The sequence below is a fragment of the Crinia signifera genome, chromosome 3 (genome assembly GCF_055691185.1).
Source record: "Crinia signifera chromosome 3, ASM5569118v1, whole genome shotgun sequence".
Taxonomy (NCBI): Eukaryota; Metazoa; Chordata; class Amphibia; order Anura; family Myobatrachidae; genus Crinia; species Crinia signifera.
Window position 1 is genome coordinate 243,427,052 of NC_139219.1, and position 26,947 is coordinate 243,453,998.

General features: G+C 40.6%; 1 protein-coding gene across 16 annotated transcripts in view; it reads left to right on the forward strand.

Moving 5' to 3' along the window:
- TNIK (TRAF2 and NCK interacting kinase) overlaps nucleotides 1-26,947 on the forward strand; it is a 275,815-nt gene that overhangs the window by 223,803 nt on the left and 25,065 nt on the right. For 6 of the 16 annotated variants that reach the window (XM_083177758.1, XM_083177755.1, XM_083177764.1 and 3 more), the window contains 8 exons: nucleotides 2,497-2,775; nucleotides 3,912-4,018; nucleotides 5,377-5,540; nucleotides 9,145-9,239; nucleotides 13,059-13,082; nucleotides 14,600-14,674; nucleotides 20,282-20,460; nucleotides 23,235-23,352. In XM_083177758.1, coding sequence (XP_083033884.1) covers nucleotides 2,497-2,775; nucleotides 3,912-4,018; nucleotides 5,377-5,540; nucleotides 9,145-9,239; nucleotides 13,059-13,082; nucleotides 14,600-14,674; nucleotides 20,282-20,460; nucleotides 23,235-23,352 — 1,041 coding nt within the window. The remainder of the gene's footprint in view (nucleotides 1-2,496; nucleotides 2,776-3,911; nucleotides 4,019-5,376; nucleotides 5,541-9,144; nucleotides 9,240-13,058; nucleotides 13,083-14,599; nucleotides 14,675-20,281; nucleotides 20,461-23,234; nucleotides 23,353-26,947) is intronic. The other 10 variants (XM_083177763.1, XM_083177768.1, XM_083177770.1 and 7 more) reach the window with 6 other exon arrangements.

Sequence of the window (26,947 nt, forward strand, 5' to 3'; positions counted from 1 at the left end):
AACGCACGCCGGGATCGGTGCGTGTGTGGGCTGCATTACTGACTTTTTTCAAATACAGGCTTTAACATGGCAGTTGATTGGCTGGACGTTTATCTCTCCTTATCACCCTTGGATTTATCTCTTGTTAAAGCTTAATACATCTGCTCCGATGTCTTTTAGCATACAGTATTGTTTTGTTCTGCCTCCTGGTTATATGCAATACAGTGTCAGTAATTTGAAGAATGTTTTATATACTGGACAGGATTGTCAGCTACGCATTAGGTGTGCATCCTTTTATTAACAAAAAGTCATCTCTGTTGAGGAAACATTGTTACACAAGTTTCTTCTCTACTAAGAAAAGCAATATAAAACCAGTCTAAGTACCGTAAGTTGTGTTTTATTTGTTACCCATATGCTGTGTACACATGGTGCCATTCAGGGTCACTTTCAGTTCGATTTGGACTACATAGTCAAAATCGAATAGAAAGTGACCCTGAATTGCACAGTGTTAGCTACATGCAATCCATATTTGATCCCTGCAGCATCGGGATTGTAAGCAGAAATAGGGTCAGATGCACTAAGCTTCAAAACTGATAAAATGGAGAGTGATAAACAACCAACCAATCAGCTCCTGCCTGCCATGTCACAGGTTGTGTTTGAAAAATGTCAGGCAGTAGCTGATTGGCTGGCTGTTTATCACTCTCCATTTTATCACTTTTAAAGCTTAGTGCAGTGGTCAGGGAACTCGGTCCTCATTACCCCACACAGTGCATGTTTTGCTGGTAACCCAGCAGGTGCACAGGTGTACTAATTACTCAGACACATTTTATAAGGTCCGCAGGTGGAGTTAATTATTTCACTTGTGATTCTGTGAGGAGACCTGCAAAATGTGCACTGCGTGGGGTAATGAGGACCGAGTTCCCTGACCACTGGCTTAGTGCATCTAGCCCATAGACTGCGCAGGCAAGTCTATTTCTGCTTTGATCTACAATATCAAAATGAGGGCCATACCCCCCCCCCCCCCTCCCCTGCTGATATCGCCTCAATATCGGCAGCCACCACATCGCACTGTGTTGTACACTCCTTTAGGTTTACTTATGTGGTGAGGGACAGTATTCACTTCTGTTTGGCCACATACTTTATGAATGTAAGCCAAAAGCAGTGGTTTTGTCTATTACAATGCCTATGATTTATTAAATTTGAACCAGGACCACTAACCCAGGGCACTGCTAAAAGTACCCCAAGGCACCCATTTTTGAAACCACTGCATTACAAACATTGTATTACACAAATAATCTTTCCAATCTCAAACATTGCAAAATGAATATGCAGATAAGATGATTATCAGTACAATTTGTCAGATAATTTGTTCACACTTGTTTTGTGTTATATTGTTTTGTTAATGTGCCAAAAAAAATGAGAACAAGCAATTGATTTGCACTTTACAGTAATGGGCAATATTTAATGCTCCCGATTCGCCGTTTTTTCCAGTGAATCGGGCTGTTTTCTCTCCTCGCAGTGAATCTTTTCACTGAAAATCTGATTCACCCTATTTAATGTTCACTGTTTGCCGAAAGCGAACAATGAATGCCGGCCAGTTCTCCATTTCCTGCTCACTGCAATTTGCTGGTGTATTTCAATGGGCTTTCTACTGTGATTCGTTGAGAGTGTAGTCAATGCTAGGATGGAGAACGGCTTTCACCATGATTTTCGCCATGATTCATTGCTTTGCATTCGACATCATTTTAAGGTGAACCGTAATGTGTTCTTCTAAAATAAACGTGGGGGTTTTTTTGGTGTAAAAGAATCAGTAATTTTATTATGTGAAGGGGCATGCTATTTGTATTCATGTGGCTCTCCAGCTGTTGTGAAACAAGTCCCAGCATGCTTTGCCACACTTTTGCTATTAGAGAATGCAAAAACTGTGACTTTGTATGGTGGGATGTGTAGTTTCACAACAGCTGGAGGGCCGTAGTTTGGCCAGGCTTGATCTGTTATAATATAAATGTAACTTATGGTGTGTACACACGGTAAGATATGTCTTCCGATGTTGCCGATATAGTGAACATCGGAAGCCATATCGCATGCAGATCGCATCCTTTTTTAGGGCTTGCAAGCCCGATGCGCTGCCAATGCGCGCTCCCGTGTGAGCGCAAATCGGCAGCCAAATAGAGAGGGCAGGCAAGACTATATAGTGCAGTTCTGCACTATATAGTCTAAATCTATATAGTCTAAGTTGTGCCCCTCCATGCATGCCGTGCGATGTGAGTCCCGGTGCGATCTGATCACATCAGGACTCTCATAGCACGGCATATCGCCCCCATGTGTACACACCATTAGAATGAAAAATATGTATCTATCTATCTATCTATTTGTTATTTTGTTTAGGGATTTTGTTTTGGTGGTAGGAAGCTGATTAACAAAGAATCTATTGAACATTTTATCTTTTCATTTTATAATGAAGTGCTGCTATTTCAAGCAAGACAGTAATACATATGATTTCTATATTCTCTCTAGCAACTTCCACTTTTAGTGTCTGTGAAAACCCCAGGACCATCCTTGTCAGCATCTCAGTCTTTACATGAACAGTCTGCCAAGGGCATGTCCGCATTCCAGGAAGAAAGGATTTCTCACCGCCCAGAGATGCCTAGGCAGAATTCCGACCCAACCTCCGAGAATCCTCCGCTTCCTCCACGTATTGAAAAGTTTGATCGAAGTTCTTGGTTACGCCAGGAGGAAGATCTTCCACCAAAGGTCAAGAACCTAAACTTTTATTTGCATCAGCCTACAATTCTGGTAAAAACTGATAATATATTGAAATGCTAGCTTTTCTCCGTATAGACTGATATAGGTGGCATTAGTTGTGTGACTGCTGTGTTTCGTATATAACCACACTTAATTCACCAGGTTCATTTAAGATTGTGTTTATTTAAAAAAAGAAAATAGAAATTTGCTTTACTGCAGAGTAGTTATTTCATGCAAACGGACAATCCAATCAGTCAATATCCGTAAACATGAAAAAGATTTTCTCACAGCAAGATATAAAAGATTTCTATGCAACTTAAGCCATCTCACTTCATTTTTTCACGTTATTACTTGTTGATATTAGTCCACATTATACAGGCTTGATCAGCAAGATGACCACCGCCACTATAATCCTTTAGACATTTGCAGAAAATGAGGAATCCTTAAACGATCATATTAAGGAAACCTTTTTCATTTGCAGTCATAATGCACTAAGCTTCCAGGTAGTGAGGCTGACCTTGACAGCCGCACTTGAAATAATGACCAGAGTTGAACATGATGACTGTGCTCACACCTGTATACACAAGTCTTATATTACATACGTACATAATTACCAAGTTCATCATGGTCTTGTTTGTCTGTGTCCTTTGTGAGTCTTTATTCTTAAAGCTTGTTATTTTCTTTAACAATCCTTTCCCTGCCAAGTAATGCTATAAATCTTTCCCCTTGGATGCTCCTAGCATCTGCAACTCTGTCCCTCTACACCATGGGTGGGCAATCCAACTGCTGTGAGACTACACATCCCACCATGCTTTGCCACAGGTATGTTATCAAGGCATGCTAAAACTGTGGCAAGGTGTTCTGGGATGTGTTTTCAACAGCAGCTGGAGGGACGCTTATTTGCCCAAATTTTCTCTACACCTAAAGCTGCTTCAATCTACTGTATAACTTAAAATTCATGTTGAAATATTACTTATCACTGTAAATCTGTAACACTGCTGTGATCTCTGTACAAATATAATTATATTCTCACTTTTTTATTGCTGTACTATTTCTAGTGCATCTGTGCATTCTCCCTTTAAAATATAGGTGTTCTATTTTGGGAAGGCTTACTTTCTCAAATGACTGAAACTCACATATCGTACAAGAGAGTAACATGATCAACGACTGACTTTTTCTAATCCCAGGTGCCTCAAAGGACCACTTCCATATCTCCTGCACTAGCACGCAAGAACTGCACTGGAAATGGCAGCAATCTGGGAAACAGACTGAGCACACAACCTATAAGAGCAAGGTAAAAAGCAGGTTATGGTATAAAGCTGGGCTGGCCAAACCGGTCCTTGAGATCTACCAATGGTCCACATTTTCCAAACCACCAACTGGTGCACAGCTGTAGTCATTACTAACTGTCACATTTTCAAACATGCTGCATTTATTCCTAATATAGATCCACAGGTGTCCTGGAAAGCATTAACTGTTGGTAGATCTTGAGGACATGTTTGGCCACCCCTGGTATAAAGAGTCGACAGTGTCCACGTTTACACACAATGTTCCACATGCTCAAGATCGACGTAGGCCAAAGGTCACCACAAGCAAACCGTTGAAATGGAAATAGTGGACACGTACAGTTACGGGAGTTTTTCCTGTTTTTGGTTTCTTTTTCACGTGTCGACCTTTCAATGTCAACCATGTGGTGTCAACCTATTGACTGGATAACCCACTGTCTTATACAGTATATACTGTATCTTTGCATTGTAAATGGCATATTCTAGTGTTGCTCAATGTTCTTTTAGTAAAGACCCACATGTTCAGGGGTAAATTTACGAAGATGGCAGTCCTATTGAAGATAGGATGTTGCCCATAGCAACCAATTCGATTTTACTTATTTTTTTAGCGCCTTCTAGAAGATAATAAATAGAATCTGGTTGCTATGGAGAACATCCCATCTTCCATAGAACTCCCATGTTAGTTAAAATGCATATCAAACATTGATTATATAGTTTCTATTGCAGGGCAGCAAATACAAGTACCATGATGCATGTAAAATGCAGATGGGTGTGGACTACCGTACATTAAAACTACATGATTTAAATGCCAGTGTTTATTCCACTTTAGCCAACAGAAGACTGACTGCAATCCCATGCTTCTCATCAATGTGTTCTCTAATAGTTAGAAGAGTAAGCATCCAAGTACATACTGTACAGACCACTTGAACTACAGTAACTTGTCTGTGTGTGGAAAATCCAATGTTAAGCATCATTCTTCTTGCCGATCAGCTAAGCATTTGATGTGTCTGCATTCCTAGGAACGCAAAGACCTAGCCCTTAAGGAGCCCATACACGCTCCGTTTTGCGGCTCCGTTATGTACTTTTAAAGTACACATCGTATCGGATCGCATGCCTTGTGCATGCACTGCGATCCGAAACGATGTGTAGCTAGTACAAAAAGTATGTGCAGCACATACTTGTTGTACCGTACTATGTGATGCGCGGGAGCACGCATCGCATAGTACAGAACGGAGCCGGACACAACAGAGCGTGTATGGGCTCCTTTAGATGTACTTGCCTATTATTATTATTTGTCGTTGTCTTCTTATTGTTGCTATTTGTGTGTATGTGTAATATATTGTTTATTGACTGTCTTGTTACATAGTAACCCAGATCTGAGGAGAACAGAGACTGTCATTGAAAATCCCATTCAAAGGACTAGCAGTGGCAGCTCCTCCAGCTCCAGCACCCCCAGTTCACAACCCAGCTCACAAGGAGGATCTCAGCCTGGTTCTCAAGCAGGTTCCAGTGAACGCAACAGAGTACGCGGTAAGAATGATTGCAGATTCTCTCACATGGTCATCAACATTCTGCGATCCACCCACAGGCACATAACCCACCAGGCTCTGCTTGCAATAGGGCTGCATTGTCACGGCATTGAATAATAATGGTGCCTTGCACTCGTACACCCACATGCAGCTCTCAGAAAAGATTGCGTGCGTGGGAGCATCGCTCTGACTTTTGCTTTCAGCTTAATCAGTGTGCAAGAAGCTTCACATTGGGCTAAGGCGAATTAGGTTAATATAACATTTTCCCTTTACAAAGATTCATGTTTATCTCATGTTTGGCATTTCAGTCCTATATCCAGCTGAGCTCTTGTCTTAGAACACGGATTCACAATGGGATCTTGCAAAGTACACAGTGTTCCATGTCTGATGCTGTATCTCTGCCTTGCATGGGATGTCGCACTCACTTCCACAGGCTTTGCATACACCTAGAATGAATATATATATATATATATATATATATATATATATATATATATATTGTACCTTCAAAAAGATCATCAGTCCATTTATTAGATTCTGCTCAAATTATGTCACTAGAAATGCGAAGGGGATTTTGCTGCAAAACTAATTGACAGAAATTAAAATGATATTGTAAATTTATGGCAAATGAAATATCTAAACTTTGTTATGGAGTTTTTAATAAAACAGGAATGGGCTACAGATAGATAAAAAAATAAAATTGAAAAAGTGAAGGAATGTTGGGGAACAATGCAACAAAGTTGCAAATAAAAAAGATGATTTTCTTTTATCAAAACAGGATTAGCAAGTAAAGGTTTCATCGTAGCTCATCTGCGCGTTTTCCCATTTAGGTGGTATTTTCCAATCATGTTAACTAATTCACACTGTACAATTACAATTTCAGCATTTTTTTTTTACATAAAGGATCAATTTTCCAATCTTTCCATATCTGTGCATATTTTATAAATAAATGCCCACTTTGTCCCCCCCCCTCCAGTTATGTGTAGCATAATGTTAGCCATTCACAAGAAAGTAGTGCTTAACAACAATAGTGAGAAATTAATGTGTTCCAACTAAACATGTTAAGTCGTCTATAAATACAGCCTGGGTTGCAGTTGGGGGGATCAGGAATGTGGAGAGTACTGGGACTTCGGCCTACCAGAGGAACCGGGTGAGGTAGAGGCAGGCACTGGGACACAAGACAGTCACAGAGGTCCTGCCATGCCCCCCCACATATTGTGACCATGTCCCTTTCTCTGTGTGATACGGTCACTAGGTCTACAGGGTCATTAGGGTGACACAAGCATTAGGTCAACATGGGGAAGGTCCACACTCAAAAGGTTGACATGGGGTTTTCAATTATTATTATTTTGAGCCGACGTGTGCCGACAGGCGGTATTTCATGAAATGGTGAAATGGAAGAAAACCTTTTAGCGCTCTCGGTGTCACACAAAAATATGTTTATTCCATATAAAAAAAATGCACGAAAATGCACATCTGCAAACAGCCCAATTTTTTGTGTATTTTCTTGCATTTTTGTTATATGGAATAAACATATTTTTCTAAGTGACGCCCAGTGCGCTAAAAGGTTTTCTTCCATTTCACCATTTCCTGTACTCAACCACTTGGTGTTTGGGAAACACCGGGAAGAAAAAACTTAGCAGCAAGGGGGTGCGCAGGGGTACCCAAAGTTCATTTCTCCTTTTAGGTGGTATTTCATGCCCTACCATCCACTTGGGCGTGGTGGGAGAATTAAATAGTGTCCTGAGCGTAGCGAGGCACCGTGCCCAAAGCATTGCGAGGGGACGCGGTGCAATGTTTCGGTGTCCATGTCGACATTCTGGACAAAAAAAATTGAAAAAACCCATGTCGACCTTCCCCAGGTTGACCTAATGCTTGTGTAGACAGTCATGTCGACCTAATTCATGTCTATCCAATGATCCATACACTTCTCGGTGGATTGGTCTTTTCTTATGGCAGCCAGGAATAGGATAAACTTTACAATTAGCAGAATCCACTTTAAAAGACAATTGATTGTTTTTAAGAGAGTTCGAAAATATTCCTACTATTAAAAACCAATTGTTTGTGAAGTGGGCGAGATGCCGGGCTGCAATGCTTCATGTGAACGGTCACCCCTTTGAGGGCCAAAATCAGCCAGTATTCGCACAAAATTGTGTAATGCTGTGTACACACGGTGAGATTTGACATTAGATTTTTACTATATAGTCAAAATCGCATGCAAATCGCATGCAGATCAAACAGGTTTTTTACCTTGCGATCCCGATACGCTCGCCAGGGACAGCAGAAATCGAAACCCAGATAGACAGACAGGTCAGCAATGTTACTATATATAATGCAAATCTAATGCAGATTGTATGTAAATAGTACAGTTAGCAAAGATTGCATAGCACTCAAATCTTAAGTTGAATTGCAAGGGAATCTCACCGTGTGTACACAACATTAGTTCAGGCTGCTGTAAAGTGAGGTTGCTGCTGCCACGATGACTCCTGGATGTGAGTACATTACAAACGGTGGAATGGTCCCATGTTTCCAAAAGGATTAGGATCTCGGAAAATAAATATTTAAGTATTAAATCTATATCTCATGCTCCCTGTGTATTATACACATGCCTGTCCATTATACAGTGCATAAGGCAGGTTTGCAGAATAGATATGTCCTCACTTGGCATTCTTCCATACAGCGTGACTGACATGCAGTATTTATCTTTACGTTTATCTTTATAGTTTGCATATTATTTGCATCAGAGTATTGCTGTGATCAGCACACAGTGTACTGAAGGTGCTGGGCTGCCACTTTAAAGGAATTTGCTTGACACACATACTGTACAAAGTTGCAGATGAAGCGTATCAGAACCTTGCATGGGGAAATGTGATGGCTGCTTGCCTTGTAGCCCTTTTTACAGTTTTATACTCATTTGTACACTGATGGAAAAATGTTGCACACCCCATTGATTGTTCACTAGCAATTCAATTTAGTCACTTCTATTTTACTTATGCGACTAAAGTATTCAATTAAAAAGCTGTAAATTCGACAATCCTTGCCTAGACAAGACTAATCCTACTTTAAAAAAGGTCAGATCTGACATTCTTCAATGCTGTTGTTAATGGACAGATTGAATACCACCCCTAAGGTGCAAAATTTGACTGAAATAGACGCTTTGCACGTCCAGTGTGCCAAGAGGGTTTTTCTTTTATGTGATATTAAGAAGGGACACATCTGTACACTTGTTTAGAACAATATCTAGAACATAGGGGTAGATGTATGAGGCAGTGATGAGGCAGAAGTGGCCCATGGCAACCATTCAGCTGCTCTGTATAATTTTATATTGTGCAAATTATAGATGTTACTTCAGTGCTGATTGGTTGCCAAATGCCGCTTCTCCTCTGTTATCACTGCTTCATACATCTACCCCATCATTTCAATTATCCCCTTTTAAGGCATTACTCCCCATCCTGTGTCTCTGACCAGCCTTGTTAAGTGAGACAGTTATTTATCATTATATATATATATATATATATATATATATATATATATACACTAATCATGTCTGCTCAACTGGATCATGTAAAATGTACTGACCATTGTTACATAAAACTGTGTTCTAGCGGGTAATAACAAACCTGAAGGATCCCCAGTGTTGCCAAATGATGGACCTAATGTGAAAGCTGAAGACAATATGACCCGTCCAAGTCGACCAGCTGTAAGTTTATTATTACTGTCACCTAAAAGCAGAATTATTGTATGTTCTAATCCTTTTCAGCCAGCAGGTGTCTTGTTGAGATCATCTTAGTGGAAGTCACTTTGGTAAGAAATACTGTATGGCAAGTGTAGGTTATCTTGGTTCTGACATTACTCTAGCCTGGCTGGTCTCTGCTCAGGGTCTGCTGTCCTGTCTCAAGCCAACAGCAGTTTCGTCCTTGCTTCTTGTAATGATAAAGCCACGGTCTGTCAGAATCAGGCAAGTGATACTAGGACAACGGATGTAGTATTGGGGCTGTACAGCCTTATTACAGAATACCCACTTTTATTGGGCCAATGATTGACATAGAAGGAGCTGAAATAAAAAAAATGTTGGTCTTCTTTTGATGAACCCGACTATATAAAAAATGTTTGTTTTGAGTAGAATTCTTGATTGTAGTATAAGCCTTAAGAATTTAAGGGTAGTATCCTATTAGCCACAGTAAATCGTGTGAACAATTGACATTTTTGTCCCCTCAAAAAACCTGCTTTAATTGAATAGGCCGAAGACTGGGGACAGAAAAGATTGCGGCTAAAAGGGCACACCCTTAATAATGTTTGATTCTTTATTGCACAACCTGATGGTAAAAGGAACGGAAATAAAACTTTATTGTTCATAATTCCTTTATAATTAGCCAGGATAAGTGCAGTTAGTTAATTTTAGTAAAAAGAAATCCCACTTACTGATTTGTTCTTTTATAATCTTCATAGTCACATATTATTGTAGACCTGTTAAAGGTGCCTCCAACAGTTTAGCACTTAATAATGTATTAATGCTTCATACACCACCAATTACAGTTGTTAATAATCTCTGGGTTGAGCCTTATTTTAGACACCTTTTGTCTGTCTTGGAGGACATTAAGATGACAGGTTTATGCGTAATACAACATGCAGCCTGCCTGGTGTTTCGCATTACTATAGACTACCTTGACGGTTCTGCATTTTAAGTACAGATTACAAAAGGCAACTGTTAAGCACTTGTTAATGAGTCTAATGCAGACAACAGCAGGAGCTAGAACATCTGTGAGATATATGTATTTTCATTGAACCTGAATTATGAGAGGTGTATTCTTTTATTTTTAAAAGCGAACATTGGAACTGTTGAAGGAAAATGTATTTTTAGATTTAGGAATTCAGACACATTTTTTTTTTTCTACTCATTTTTCAAGAGGAACGAAAAGTCATCAGAAAAGAGGCCTATATAACGGACTAGTTTCATAGACATTTGTATCTTAATTTTTCAGCCCTGTATTTTATATTGCTACGATATAAATATAATTTTATCTATACAGCAAAATCCGTAGGTTTTCGGAAAATGTTTATTAGGGTTTTCTTTTTCTTTTTTTTTACCCCGTCTGTACCATTTTTCATACTCACCTTGACGTCCATCTTCAGTGGCATTCTCGGTCCTAATAATGCATTACGTCAGTGGTACCCAAACTTTTTTGAATCACGGCACCCTAGAGCATCAAAATATTTTCAAAGCACCCCTAGGCCAAATGCTTCTTATCGAGAAATTCAGAAAAAAATGCAATGTGTTTATATGTCACAGTTATCTGGTGAGGGACAGGATTTGCTTCTGTTTGTCCACATATATTATGATTGGCAGCCACCAGCACTGGTTTTGCCTGGTACATTGGCCATAAATAATATGAATTGATCTTGGTCCACCAACCCAAGGCACCCAGTTTGGGAACCACTGCATTACGTGCATCACCCGCGCAATGCATCATTGGGACCGGGCAATCCTCTCTGGATGGATGCTAGGGAAGCTGAGGAGGCCACCTGGGGACTGTCAGGGGTGCAGGTGAGTGTGTGTGAGACTGTGTATGTGCTGGGTAAGTTGGAAGGCACTGGGCATTATTTATGCAAACTGACAAGATTTGTATGATCTTTAGTACTATATGAAGCCAAAACCATCTCTTTAAACATTTGGACCTACTGTATAATGTGTATTGTATAACATACCTCAACTATGTGTTCATGCTGCAATATCATTGTGAGGTGAGAAGCAGAACATTGCATAGTGTGGACCTAAATACATCCACTACACCTAATAATGCAATGACCGTAGTAGTAATGATGTTATTTATACAGAACTTTTCTTCTAATATTCAAAGTGCTTTGCATTTACTTTTACAACACAAAATACAAAACAAACATAACAGTGGATATTAATGACATGCTTGAGTGAACAGGAAAGTCTTGAGTCTTTTTTTGAAAAATTCTTGAGTGGAGGCCTCTCTAACTGTGTGGGGAAAAGCTGTTCCATAGAGTCTGAGCCACAAAGCTAAAAACTTGACCCCCAGATAAATTCAAGGTTATTTGCAGATTGCAGGAATCAAGAGGGGCAGTAAGGAAGCAGCAGCTACTTCAAGTACAGTACCTTGGGCCTTGGTCATGAAGGGCTTTGAAAGTCAGTAAATCAGTCTTGAAAGCGACCCACCATCTTAGTTTCCCAGTAGAGGGTGTAGAGAAGGGGTGGCGAAACCGGTCCTCGAGATCCACCAACAGTCCACGTTTTTCAGGTTACCTAGCTGGTGCACAGCTGTAGTCATTACTAACTGTCACATTTTAAAACATGCTGCATTCATTCCTACTATAGTTCCACAGGTTACCTGGAAAACATGCACTGTTGGTAGATCTTGAGGACAGGTTTGGCCACCCTTGGTGTAGAGAATGGTTGTTATGTGGTTGGAATGGGACTGGTAAGTTAATAGTCTGGCAACTGCATTTTGCACCATATGCAAGCGGTGCAATTCTTCTGCCAAGGGACCAAGGTAGAGGGCAGTATTGGCGTTGTTGATAAATGCAGGTTGAAGAGGAGTACTAGTGACCATTTGCCTCCACCATGCATAGAGGCCTCAACCATTCCATAAGTGACCTTGTCACTTGTCCTACAGGGTTGAATTACAAGATTTTGCCTGATTGGTGTGGTTGAAAGGTAAAGTAATGACTGGCACCTAAACTATAAGCAGCCAAGTTTAGTGACCTCTCTGGTGTAGTGAAAAGGGGAATGATTAATAATTAATAAATACTGTAGTCTTAATAAATACATCCTACATTAGCGGTTCTCTGCTTCCTATATTTACAGGCTGCAGGCACAGTCCAGACAGCCAAAGAGTGAAAAAAAGTAAAGTTGCTTTAAAGCAATGTCACTCCTGTCTGCTGTATTATCGTGCACATGATCTGTGCCTCTGTATACTTACAGTATATGGTAAATACAGCCTTGATTTAGACCTAGCAATGTACTTTAAGTATACTATAAGTGGCTATCTATAGTAGTATTAGGAATGTGTTACTATAGATAGATGATTCTATGACATTTTAGGCAATTTCTGTTGTCTGCACTTCATTGGATTATTGTATGATATATAGGTGCCATGAGTATTATCCCTGTATGTAGAGTACTCTTGACATATTTTTGTGTTAATAAACAGGAATGAGAGATGTAACTGATGTATTTTAAAGTGTTTACATTTAAGTGAACGTCATCTGCAAAGATTTAAATCTGTGCTGGTTGTAAAAGCAATTGACATGTGACATCTGAATCAGCCGGTGGTGTGGCATGTACGTTCTGTCTTTCTAATGGTGGCTACATGTGCTCTGTGTCCCGTTTATTCTTTGCAGTCTATTGAAAGCTCTTGGCTGTGTATTTGCCTGTTTAGAGAGCTTGACCTGCATCAAACTAACACTTGTATTTTTAACCTGCTTCCTTCCCTGTGGCTTTCCCTTGACCTGCTCTGCTTTCTCCGATGCTGATTATCCCTCCCTTGCTCAGAGCTATAAGAAAGCAATAGATGAGGTTAGTGATATTTTCTAGTAGTCTGCAATGTACCATCGTACAAGGGCTAAATGTGATATCAGCAGGTTCTGTGTGTTCATAACAAACTCTCTGACTTCATTCACTTGAATAGAACCATGTGCTGTTTTCCCACTCAGTTTATTCAGTATCAAATAATAGTGATAACAGATGTTTAATCATAATGTGACAGATAATGAGTTGGGAAACGCACAAGAATGGACACCACTTCTGTGGTTAGCAGAATAGTATCTCCAAAATTAATTTAGCATTTTAAATCCGCCACATCCGTATTTCTTGTCATTAAAAGATTATTTTATACGAAGATGAAGGAACTGGTTTATTATCAACTGCGATCATCCCTTCCTCCGCCGCTTTATTTGTTGTTCAGTGAATTTCACATGACATTGGATGCTGTTCATTGACCCATCTAGCATCAGCTCCCATCTGTAAGGTTTTGTCGTGTGCTGTCTCCGTGAATTTAAAATCCAGACACAAGCAAGGAGTGGTGTGCAGAATGCAGCTGCTGTTTTAGATAAATTATTATGCCTGGATTGTTAAATAGGAAAATCACATTTGGTGCTGCAGTACAGCCTTCGGTCAAGCATATGAAAACGGGACTGTTTCATCCTACCCTCAACTATTATAGCTTCTATAATAATGTGCACATTAGACTATAGATTTGTATACAGGCAAAAAGAGTACATTGTTGGAGACCACGTATGACACCCAGTATCACAGTTAGTACGTAAAATGATGTGATGATCATGTCTTCAGAGAAGGACGGACTACTTCTTATCATTATGTAAGCACAGAATAGCACAACTCCCCATTCTTATGTTAACCAGTGATTATAGTACATTGTGTAGAGGTAACAATCCAGATTTTGCTACAGACACCTGAACAGAGGAACAGCTAATGTATTTGTTGTATGGAGTTGACCACGCATGGCTCAAGGATGTGCCACCCTCTTGCATTGTCACCTCTAGTTTTTAAGTGAGCCACTTGCCAACCAGCTCTCCACTGCCAGCCACTGGCCAAATCCGTTCAAGCACCATTTCAATTGTTTTAATTCTGAAGTTTAAATGACAGTTTAGGAGTATCTGTTAATCCAGACAAGTATCTTATATATAAGGTATAACATTGCACAATTAAGTTAATTGCTGCACTAATTAACCCTAATCTATGGTGATGTGAAGACATTTAGCGCTCACATGTTGAGCTTGCGTGCCTATTACTTGTGACTGGATCATTGCATGCCTAGGACGATAGCTGGTTTTGGAATGGCCGTGTCATACAGAAGATGTGACTTGACTCATTGCGCCCATGACCAGGCTGCCTCTCGTGCTGATAGCTGGATGTTTATTTGTACACTGCAATAGAGGTGATTTAAAAAAACACATCTCCATATATATCCCCATTGAGTAATGGGATGAACATAAACTTGGGACCTACAGTAACAATTAACGAATCCCAAGGTTCTCGCTCTCCTGATATCATTACTTGATACTTTTCTACAGGCCGTTATCTCACAGGCAATGCCCGCGGATGATGGACAGATCATGCCGCGGAGAATGAAAACTAAAAACAAAACGGTAAGAAAAACTTTCTTGCCTTTCTTTGGAATTTTCTTCATAGGTTCTCATTAGGAATTCGTTTTTATATCTTTGTCAAGGGAAAGCATTCTGCCTGGTTATGTTTTCACAATTCCCTTTAGTTAATTCAGGCAGAATGCTTTCCCTTGACAATGATATAAAAACTAATTCCCAAATAGATGAAAACAAAATTCCAAATAAGTGAAAACAGGAGGCGGCACTCTCAAACAAACGTGATAACTGTATTCAATTCATTAAAGTGAAAAAAAGGTCAGCATAATTGTGTCAACAAGTTTCGGAGCATTGCGCCCCTTCCTCAGGACAACTGACTGTACAAAACGCAAAAGGTGAAGTGCAGAACTAAGAGTTCTGCACTTCACCCTTTGTAAAGTCAGTAAGGAAGGGGTGCAATGCTCCGAAACTTGTTGACACAATTATGCTGACCTTTTTTTCACTTTAATGAATTGAATACAGTTATCACGTTTGTTTGAGAGTGCCGCCTCCTGTTTTCACTTATTTGGAATTTTGTTTTCATCTATTTGGGAATTAGTTTTTATATCATTGTCAAGGGAAAGCATTCTGCCTGGTTATGTTTTCACAATTCCCTTTAGTTAATTCAGGCAGAATGCTTTCCCTTGACAATGATATAAAAACTAATTCCCAAATAGATGAGAACAAAATTCCAAATAAGTGAAAACAGGAGGCGGCACTCTCAAACAAACGTGATAACTGTATTCAATTCATTAAAGTGAAAAAAAGGTCAGCATAATTGTGTCAACAAATTTCGGAGCATTGCGCCCCTTCCTCAGGACAACTGACTGTACAAAACGCAAAAGGTGAAGTGCAGAACTAAGAGTTCTGCACTTCACCTTTTGTAAAGTCAGTAAGGAAGGGGTGCAATGCTCCGAAACTTGTTGACACAATTATGCTGACCTTTTTTTCACTTTAATGAATTGAATACAGTTATCACGTTTGTTTGAGAGTGCCGCCTCCTGTTTTCACTTATTTGGAATTTTGTTTTCATCTATTTGGGAATTAGTTTTTATATCATTGTCAAGGGAAAGCATTCTGCCTGAATTAACTAAAGGGAATTGTGAAAACATAACCAAAGGGGATCCCTCTGCACTGAATTTGGCGTTCAAGTCCCAACCACCATTCCCTGACTCCTGCTTTGACCATTAGCTGATTACAAACCAGAAAAATGACTTCTAGGAAAACCAATACTTACATCCAGAGTTCACGTGATCAGTGACCTCTCACTTCTGGTCAGCTGGCCGCGCACTCACTTTACAGGCTATGAGATGCTGGTTTACAGTATAGCTGGATGGGGTCATAGAGCTGAAACCCGGTGACTACCTGGCTGGAGGAGACACTCGCCGATCACCAGGCTGGTAATAGACTATAACAGGAGCTTTTCTAGCATTAAGACCTCAGCAACTATCCATTCTTGTGGAACTATCCAGTCTTAAGTAAGCATAACAGAACTGCAGCTTAAAGTGGCAATCATTTAAAAGCTACAACCTATTACATATGCCCGTTCGGCCAAAGCATCGGATACAGGCAACCTTCCACGCATAGTAAAAGTTATTTAACCCTTTATGACTCCTTGTCCAATAGCTGGACATGATTAAAAAAATGATTGCATAGACTGTATTGTGATGATAATTGCCATTCAAACCAAGTTTAATTGTATGAAAATACTGTTAAAACTTTCTGGCAGATGCTAGAGTTTCAAAATATGGAAGTAGAACGCATCCCAATGTTCTGGTGTACGAGCTACAATGCTTTATGTACTAAAATGGTACTATGACCAAATCATATTTTTAGGGGGTAATTAAGGACCCCATTTGTCTACTTTACCACAGTAATAATTGGTATACACTGGAAATATTCAATGAGTCATACAGGGTTAAAGGAAAATTAGCCTTATTTTATAAAAGCAAACGGATGCCAATATGAATAAAAATGGTAAGAGTTACCGGTAATTAAGATACAGTGACATCCAAGTATGTTTGTACATACTGTGTGGTCGTTTAAGTTCCTGTAAAACATAAATGAAAAGCAGCTGCTTAATATGTTCCATACTGTTTTTAATATGCACTCTTCAAGCTTCTGGTGCTTACTGGGGAGGTTGTGGCATTGGCCACGGTAAAAGCATAAACTGTAATCACAGTAAGTGCATACATACAGTGCTATTTGAGCTTCCGATTTTGACAATGTAGTCAAAATTGGAAAAAAAATTATCACAATGGGGGTTATGCTAATTCTCATCCTTGTGAGTCAACCAGATCCCGCCTTGTGAATGGTGGTATGCCGGCTCACCATTCGCAAGGCGCGTACTTTCACACTGGCTGCAAATGGATGTTTTACATAAACATCCATTCACAGCCTGCAGGGGGAACACCCACATCGTTCGATGGTCACGTGCACGCAGACCTAAGGTCTGCATGCCTTAGGTCTGCGTTCTCATTCTGAGGGAATTGGGCCGGCAGCTGACATCAGGTGATGCCATTAGCATGAGAATGCCCATATGCTAATAAGATATTTCTCCGTTCGCAAGGATGGGTGCGTGCTCCCAGCGAACAGTTTGTTTGCGGTGGCCACACGCATCCAGCGCTTGCGCAAAGACAAAACATCGACCCTGTTCGAACGCACGCCGCCAATTAGGTCCAATGTGTATACAGCTTTCGATGCCAATTCACGACCCCGGGAATCTGTATTGTAAGAAAAAATAAACTCTGCAGGCAAGCCAATTTTGACTATATTGTATATACAGTATAGTGTAGTAGTTATAGTAAAAATTGGCCATAGTCAAAATGGGAAGTAAATCTAGCCAAGATTGTATGGTTTTGTGATCTGGTTAGTTCAAGGGATGCCGCATAGTCAGAATCGTCTATAGCTAAAATCTCATTGTGTATGCACCTTAAACTTTCTTTTACTGGGCTGACTAAGGTTTGGGACCTTAACGAATATTTACCTATTAGTTACTCTGAAACACAGGTACATAAATGTGTGTGGTAGTTTGTGCTATTGGTGAGAATGGAGTAATTTCAGTTTGACCTAAGAAAGCATCAGAAAGTACTCCTCCCCCCCCCCCCCCCCCCCCAGTATAAGTGGCTGACCAATGTAATTAACTGTAAGAAAGAACAATACTTGGCTTGTTTTACAGCTGGGATTTCCCCAGGCAAATTTTCTCATCTACTTGAGAATATGTATGCTTATTTTCAAATGTCCCGTTTTTAGTAGATTTGGGTATGTAGGAATATTGTCCAATCACTGTTACCTTGTCCTGTAGAGGTCTTTTTGGGGGGAGCAAAGTTCATTGAGGTGTCCTTATGTAAACAAGACCTTATTTGCCAGTATCGGGACATCCACGTTGGAGACTAGGCTTCCTAAGCATTTCATTTCTTATAGATCATACGCAAGTTTTCCCCATTTGTAACCAGTAGCTCTATAATCGATTAAATGTCAGAAATATGAGCTTGTGCATATACACAAAAGTTTGACACACATAAGCTATTGCTAACAAAGATTAATACACTGCAACATATAATTTGCTGTTCGTTGCTGTACCTAAGCCGTAAAACCGTATTTCTTGCATCATTTAGCTATTTGTACTATTTAAGTCCATATAATCATCAAAATAATGTCAGGTTGTCAATACATTCCTTTTAATTCCTTTTACATACACACTTGCCTGATTAGGTGAAACATTGTGGTAGACTATAGATAATTTATTATAGACACACGTACAGTACCATACCTATGTCTTACTAGGGTAAAGTGATGGGATTTTAAGAACCTGAGGTTAAAACTCTACCAATTGAGATCTTGAAACTTTTGTTTGATTAAAAAAAAGACCTGATAAAGGCCCTGTTTATCCTCGAATCAAGGTAATAACATAGTTGCCTACCTGACCCTGTCCATGAGGGAGAAAATGCTCTGCTCCTGGACTTTCCTGGTAATGCAGGATTGCCATCACCTGTGGGGAGCTAGGTAATTGATAAGAAAGGCCTTTCTGGTGATGGCAATCATACATTACCAGGGAAATCAAGGGGCAAAGCATTTTCTTCCTCATGGAGAGGGTTCGGTAGGCAAATATGGGTAATAAGCTTATTTAGCGTTCAACTTATACAAGTGATGCCTTCCTGTGCACGTGTGATGTTGATGTTTTTTTGTTATTTTTCCACAAACGTAGAACATTTGTATAGTACTATACATGGACGGACTGGGTCTGTTCTACAGCCTGGCATGTGCATGCATGCCCGCACAATTACAACTCACTGGGACATACCAATGGTCACAGGGGCCTGTCCTAATCACTAATCAACTGGGCAGCCAAGCAAAGTACCGGGAGACTGAGCTGCTTGGTGAGCCTGGTCTCTGTGTGACCGGACTGTCTTATCTGTCCTATCGGCTTTTGCCAGAAGAGCCAGATGGCGAGTTCAGCCCTCAATATATAAATAAGCAATATACACAAAGAGTTAAATTGCATATGCCTACAGTGTAAAATTCATGAAACAGTCAGTATTGTTGGGGTAAAGGGAGACCTGCTGATGTAAGTAATGGTGTACTAGGATGAAATTTCTTTATAAGCAGTTGTCGAAGTACTCATTGAGCAGTGGGAACATTAGGGCTGTCTGGGTATAAATGAATGTGGTGATGTTCAATACGTTTTTTCTCCTTAAACCCTGAGCGAATGCACTGATGGCTGCATTGATCACTAATGTAGGGGGAAATGGTAAGAGCAATGTTTTGTTTGTCATTTGCATGGTTTCTTCCACAGAACAAGCAAATTCATCATCTGCAGACGCCTTACGCTTCACCACTATGTCACCTACATTGCTTTACAAGCATGATCTAGATACACGCTATATCTGTATTATACCTGCTGCCTGTGATGTCCCAGTACAAAGATGGTCAGAAGTAATAAAATATCATGTCAAATTCATAGTAAACTGGGAATTTTTGTGTTTAAAAAAAAAAAAAAAAAAATATATATATATATATATATATGTATGTATGTGTGTATGTATGTGTGTATATATATATATATATATTAAAAAATTTGCATTCAGTGCAAGTTTTTTTTAATCCTGACCTAATGATATCACCAGAGTTTGTGCACTTATTATAATGGTTTCCAGCTTACTATCAACAAAGTGATGATTTTCACTGGGTGTCCTTGTATCCATTTGTTTATACGCCCCAGGCACATGAAGGTTGCAAATAAAATGGTTTGCCTCATAATAAGGCAGATGTATTCATTCTGTGGAAGTGATAAAGTGGCTGGGGATAGCACACCCGCCTATCACCTCCTTACTGTCATTTTTCAATCACTGCCTGTAACTTGACAGTTAGGGACTGATTGATGGTACATTATCACCAACCACTTTATCACTTCACCAGGTTTAATACGTCTGGCCCAGTGTTACCTATTGCCTTAAGCATTGTCTGTTTGTGTGATGGAAATCTGTTTGTAATTTTATGGTTCAGCTATATTTCCATTGGCTTATGGTGCAGTTGATCATTCACTTCAAGGAGGCGTCTCATTGTATGCATGCACCCCTTTAGTTTGGGTCAGTCACAACATTAATCCTTTTGCAGGATCTGACTGCTTTGGCAAAAGAGCTGAGAGAATTGCGCACAGAAGAGACAAATAGACCAATGAAGAAGGTGACAGATTACTCTTCATCCAGTGAGGAATCTGAGAGTAGTGAAGAGGAAGATGGGGAGAATGAGAACCAGGATGGAACTGTGCCAGTTAGTGATATACCAAGACTCATGTAAGTAATGTTTTAGTGTGTGTGTGTATGTATATATATGTGTGTGTGTGTGTGTGTGTGTATGTATGTATGTATGTATGTATGTATGTATGTGTATATATATATATATATATATATATATATATATATATATATTCAATGTTTATTACTGTAGATCCCCCATTTTATGTATGGAAGCCCTTACTTATGCCATCAATCTAGTGCTCCTGGCAGGTGATCTTCTCGACATTCTCTACAATCCAGCATTCTCTATCTCTAATTTGTCACATGAATTTAAAAAATTTATATTTTTAGTTTTAAGGTTAATTATCCTTAGTCCATTGCAGCAAATTTGAAGGTGCCATCACGTTATGTTGAATCAGTCCTTTGCTATGGAATTGGGGTGTACAACCTTTTTCTCTTGGTTTGGTAGAGTTACTGTGTGTGTGTGTGTGTGTGTGTGTGTGTGTGTGTGTACACATACATATATATATATTTAATGTGTTGATTTGAAACAAATATATAACCATCTATAGACATAGTCCAAGAACAGTGGATTAACAGGTCAAATGGAAGCAGATAAACATAGAGAAAGGTCAGTATAGTGAATGCCATCAGGAGATGTATCATGGATTCAACAAAAGGCAGAATGGCAACATAAGGGGGGGGGGGATAAGGATGGGAAAAGATGGGGGAAACCTTACACAGTATGCGAGGAGCTCAACTAACCTTTGCTTTATAAGCCGCAGAGAAATAGGCTGAACAAAATTAGTTTTTCTGTGTGAATTTGTTAAGAATTATGTGCTGAAATTTGTGCTTTCTTTTTACATACATGTTATAATGATCGCGCGTTAAAAATATTGTTAAGAAAAACAGTTTTTCTCAGCACCAAGGCTGAGGTCCTCCATTGTTATATACTGTATAAACAGTATATCTGTTACCACAAAAAATTCCAAGTATACCTGGCCAATAAAGATGATTCTGATTCTGAACCCATCATCGTAAATCATTTTTAATGGATAGTGGGGCTATGGACTTCCGCTGAACTGGAACTACTGCCTTTGCAGCACTATTAAGGGATTTGAGCAAGGATTTTTTTAAGGGGGTCAGGATACAAATTCACAAGCCAAAAAGAAGGGCCTTATGCAACCCAGCTATGATGTGTATAGGGAAATTACCTACTCACAGAAAGGGGCACAAGACCTAGGCCAGGCATTCCCAACCACGGTCCTCAAGGCACACCAACAGTGCAGGTTTTAGTGATATCCAGGCTTCAGCACAGATGGTTTAATCAGAATCACTCAGGTACTAATTAAGTCTCCTGTGCTCAAGCCTGGATATCACTAAAACCTGCACTGTTGGTGTGCCTTGAGGACCGTGGTTGGGAATGCCTGACCTAGGCATTCCCACCAAATATGGACCGGCGAACCAACCGCAGAAATGCAGCACCGACATCTATTGGAAACGCCAAAGAACATTTTCAAAACATTTGTGGACTTGGACATCTGTGCCAAAAGGAAAACACCTTCATTTGAATTTAAACGGCTGACAGAACTAGCAATTATCTTATGCCAGTCTTTTTTTCAGTCACATCTAAATTTGGTGTCTCAGGAGAAGCATGCTCATTCAGTTTATAGCATGTAGAGAGGAAATGTAACAGGTGGAATAAAGCCAGGCACCTGTCCTCAAAATGAGTCGGTGGTCTACTGTAGTCCAGTCACTTTTCCTGTCTTGGAACAAAATGTTTGTTGTGTGTGTATGTATATATATATATATCGAGAATAATATGTTATCGAGAATATCTCTGTACTATTCTCAGAGTTATTGTGACCATGCATTACAACTAGTGACCCATGCCAAACCAGCTGAAATGGCCCCGTAGCATAACGCCACGACCTCCATGCTTTCCAGTACACTCTGGCATCAGACATTCATTAAGAGCAGCTGTTTCCCCATAATATCCATGTGCATGGGTCTCCCCTGTTCTATTGCAGCTTCCTGTTAAGCACTCTTGTCCATGCATTAATGACAAGACACAGCTGAGTTAGAAGCTTTCCGAACATTTGCAATACTTCACACTCATACCCTCAATCGAGCAGCCTAGGATGATCCCCTTTTCAAACCCTGTAAGTGCCTTTTAGTGTTGAGGTTGGTCAGCTACTTTTGTCTACATCAGGCATTCCCAACCATGGTCCTCAAGGCACAGCAACAGTGCAGGTTTTAGTGATATCCAGGCTTGAGCACAGGTGACTTAATAAGTAACTGAGTGATTCTGATTTAATCATCTGTGCTGAAGCCTGGATATCACTAAAACCTGCACTGTTGGTGTGCCTTGAGGACCGTGGTTGAGAATGCCTGGTCTACATAGTATGTGTGTGTGTGTAGAAAGAAATTGGAGAAAAAGCGCAGATATGAGCAAAGTGTAAAACAAATTTTACTAAAAGTGCAGGCTCACATACATCATAGATAACAGCAAACAGCTTGCCACAGTGATGTCCAACAAGGTGCACCAACGACTTGAATAGCCGGGACCAGCCTTTTTCGCCGCCGCCAGGGCTTCCGTGGTCAGGAACTTCAAAGGATCTCATCGAAAACCATTGTATTTGAAGAACACTTTACGGTGTAATAAAGTCCCTTGATTCCAAATCCCTACAATTTGCTTTTCCTCGTCAGATACTGTGCTTTGCTCTGTGCTAACAATGGTGGGCTGACTAGAGACTTCAATAAGGTATATTTATTAAAATCCTGAAATCCCATGAATTTGTGATGCCTCACACACTACTGATTGTTTGCAGACCTACCGGAATGCCTGGAAACAATGAGCCATATAACACAGGGACACAGGGACTTGAAACCTCACAGTCGGAGACTTTTAGAAGCATCTCAAGAGAAGGAACGTTAATGATACGAGAGGTAAGATTTTACGTTCTGCATCAAAATGACATATTACTTATAGAGATTACACTTCATGGTAATAGCCTCACTGAAACCACTGTAGATGTAGCCATGCTGTGAAGTGGAATAAAACTTGTGAAAAGTAATATTATTAGGACATAACTTGGTGGCTCTCCCTGATGCCAAATATCTCGGCATTGTATGGGGGGGACCACAATGATGTGATTTGACAGGCACACTACCATGCCACCCACTTCAGCTGAGCCACGTTCTTTGCAATGGGTGTGGTATAGCTCACAGACTATGTCTAACTTGCCCCCAAAAGGTTTACATGCACAAGGTCAACACTAGAAAAAAGTTGACTCAGATAAAGTTGACCTAAGCTTTTCACAGTTATGTTAAATTCATGTAGACCTCCAATTAGTGTACCGTGTCCCCTCCTATGGCTCACCATGCTTCATCAGGCGATGTATCATACCCAGTAGGAGTCAACGGGATGATAAAGTATGGAAAACACTCCAAAAAAAAACCCACATGTTGACCTTTTTCACATGTCGACCAGTCTTTTCGTCCTTCTGCTTACTTACTAACTTTCCACCATGTGGACTTAGAAATTGTCTGCCATTTGGATGCTCCCTGCTTTTCTGACCTGCTAGGCCAGACATCAACAGTATGCGTTCGCGAAATAATAATGCTGACTAAATAGCTGAACACCAGGCTTTATTCCTAGTTAAATAGAGAAGACCGAGTTTGCGCATCAGCGCTAGTTTGCTCTGTTAGTTTTATTGCATTAAATATATATTTATTGTAAAATATGCGAATAATAGTTCTATATAATCCTTTTTGCTTTCATGGTGAAAGGCTGCACTTTGCAGGTGAGCCTTGAGATTCTTCCCTTATGTCTCATATCCATGTAGCACATCATAAATCATTGGGAAACAGCAAAGATGTTAGAGTGAGAAGGCACAGCAGTCACCCACAACATTGATTTCCTCTCACTGCTCTGAATCTTCCCTAATAAATCACTTCATCATTTTCATAAATGTAAAAGGAAGTCTCCTGAGTCTGTCGGGAACCTGACAAAATAATGAATGCATAAACTATATAATAAATATTTTATTTCATCCCGTCTATGCCTCGCTGTATCAGGAATGCATATATGGCACCTGAGAGGACCAGGTTTTCATTAAATAAATGTCAGTCCTGCTAGCGCATGCAGGGAGGGTATCACACAGAGCTGACATCAAAGATCATTTGCTACTTGCTGGATGCATCATTTCAACCTGGAAAGGTTTGCATTTTGATGCTTTCAATTATGTATGTCTGAGAGGAAGAATGATTTTGTATAGTTTTAATTCAAGCAGTTTTTTTATTGACGGAACAAAAGTTTAAACACTTTTTGGCTAACAGTCGCATGTGCGCGTTCTAATAAATTGCCTGTGTTGTGTTTTACAAATGACTACATCTTTACAGCCGCACTACCACCTGTGAAAAAGAATTGACTAACATGGCCATCCTCCTAGCAGGAGAGCCAGGCTCCCCTCATCCTGCCAATCTCCTGTTTGACCTCTGCCACAAAACTTGGCATTGGAGAATCCATCTCAAATCATTTTCAACTGGAGAACTTAATTGGTTTGCCTTCTCTGTATTACAGAATCGTCAGAGCCAGAGGGAAATGCAGCAGACCTGGGGAAAAGAATTGGTACTTGTGTAGTTTTACGGCGCCACCGCGCGCACAGTGAAACTTGGCAGTCTGCCAGACTCTGTGTTTACTGTGCGCGTGCTGTTCTCAGCGCGTGCCTGCTTTACATATGTAATCTACGTTATCAGCGTAGCGCTGGGCAGCAGCAGCGCACTCTGCCCAGCGTTGACAGGTCACTGTGGTACTTGTAGTTCCACAGTGAAATAGGCAGTCCTGCGCACCGCTGACAACCCGGCAATTTAGACGCTAAAGCGTCTAAATCCAGAGACTCCCTGAACTGGACACCCCAGCAATTTAGAAGTCTAGATTTAGACGTCTAAATCCAGACTCCCTGCAAACTGCTAAGATGGGGGCATCTAAATTTAGACGCTAAAGCGTCTAAATTTAGTAGGGTCTAGGGGTACACTATTAAACCTGTTCACAATGACTGTAGTCGACGTAACAGTTGTCGACATTGTTAATTCCACTATCCACGCCAACCCGAAGCGTTGCGAGCGGCGGCGGTACGCGTCCTACGTGGCGAGTGGCGGCGGTACGTGTCCTCAGCGTGGAGTTTATTTTATAAAGTGTGGCGAGCGCAGCGTGGCGAGCGCACGCGGATACCTTCACAGGTATCCGCGTCCCCTCGCGGGCTTCACATGTATCCGCGTCCCCTCGCGGGGCTCGCTGCGCTCTCGACACGCTTTGGGCTCGCTGCGCTCGCCACACTTTATACATTCAACTCCACGCCAACGTGGATAGTGGGGGTATGAAAAGGTCGCAGGACGCGTACCGCCGCCCCTCGCGGGCTCGCTGCGCTCGCCACGCTTCGGCTTGGCGTGGATAGTGGAATTAACAAGGTCGACAGCTGTTACGTCGACTAGTGTCATTGTGAACAAGTTTAATAGTGTACCCCTAGACCATACTAAATTTAGACACTTTAGCGTCTAAATTTAGATGCCTCCATCTTAGCGGTTTGCAGGGAGTCTGGATTTAGACGCTTTAGCGTCTAAATCGCCGGGGTGTCCAGTTCAGGGAGTCTGGATTTACACGCTTTACCATCTAAATTGCCGGGGTGTCCAGTTTCCGTGCACCCGTGGTCAGCGGTGCGCAGGACTGCCTATTTCACTGTGGAACTACAAGTACCACAGTGACCTGTCAGCGCTGGGCAGCGTGCGCTGCTGTTGCCCAGCGCTACGCTGATAACGTAGCTTACATAAGGAAAGCAGGCACGCGCTGCGCTGAGAACAGTTAGAGCGGCACGCGCACAGTTAAACAGCGTCTGGCAGGCTGCCAAGTTTCAGACACAGACTGTGCGCACGGTGACGCAGTGAAACTACAGAAGTACCAAATAATTTTATAGTGGTAGTACAGTTATAAATATAATATATTCCAAAACAGCTTCAAAAGTCAAGTTACATTTTGGTTAACTGTATACAGTATATTTTGTGAGGTTTAATTTAGCCGTTGTGTAATGTAGCATAATTACTCGCCATGCAGTGCTGTGAACTTTCAATGTGTGTTGTGCATTTTTCACATGGTTACTGGATGCAAAAACTTTATGGAAGCTGATGTAGCCTTTATTTCGGCATAGAATTATGACTTAATCTGACCAGTAGAATATAGTAGTAATGTTTTAATATTTTCATTTAAATGTTTATTTTAAAAAGTAGTCCTATGATACATTTAATTGGGTACGGTTGTGTAATTATGCACTCTGGTATAATTTATGATGGAATGTGGGGCATGCCCAAAATATACAGGAGTGGAGTGCGTTGTATGCTTTCAGTTAGGGCAGGGGTTCCCAAACTGTGTGCCGTGGCTCCCTGGGGTGCCTCGGAGTACTTGCAGGGGTGCCCTGGGTTGATGATCCAGAACCAATTCAAATTGTTTGTGGTCCATGTAATAGGCAAAAACAGTGCTTGTGGCTTC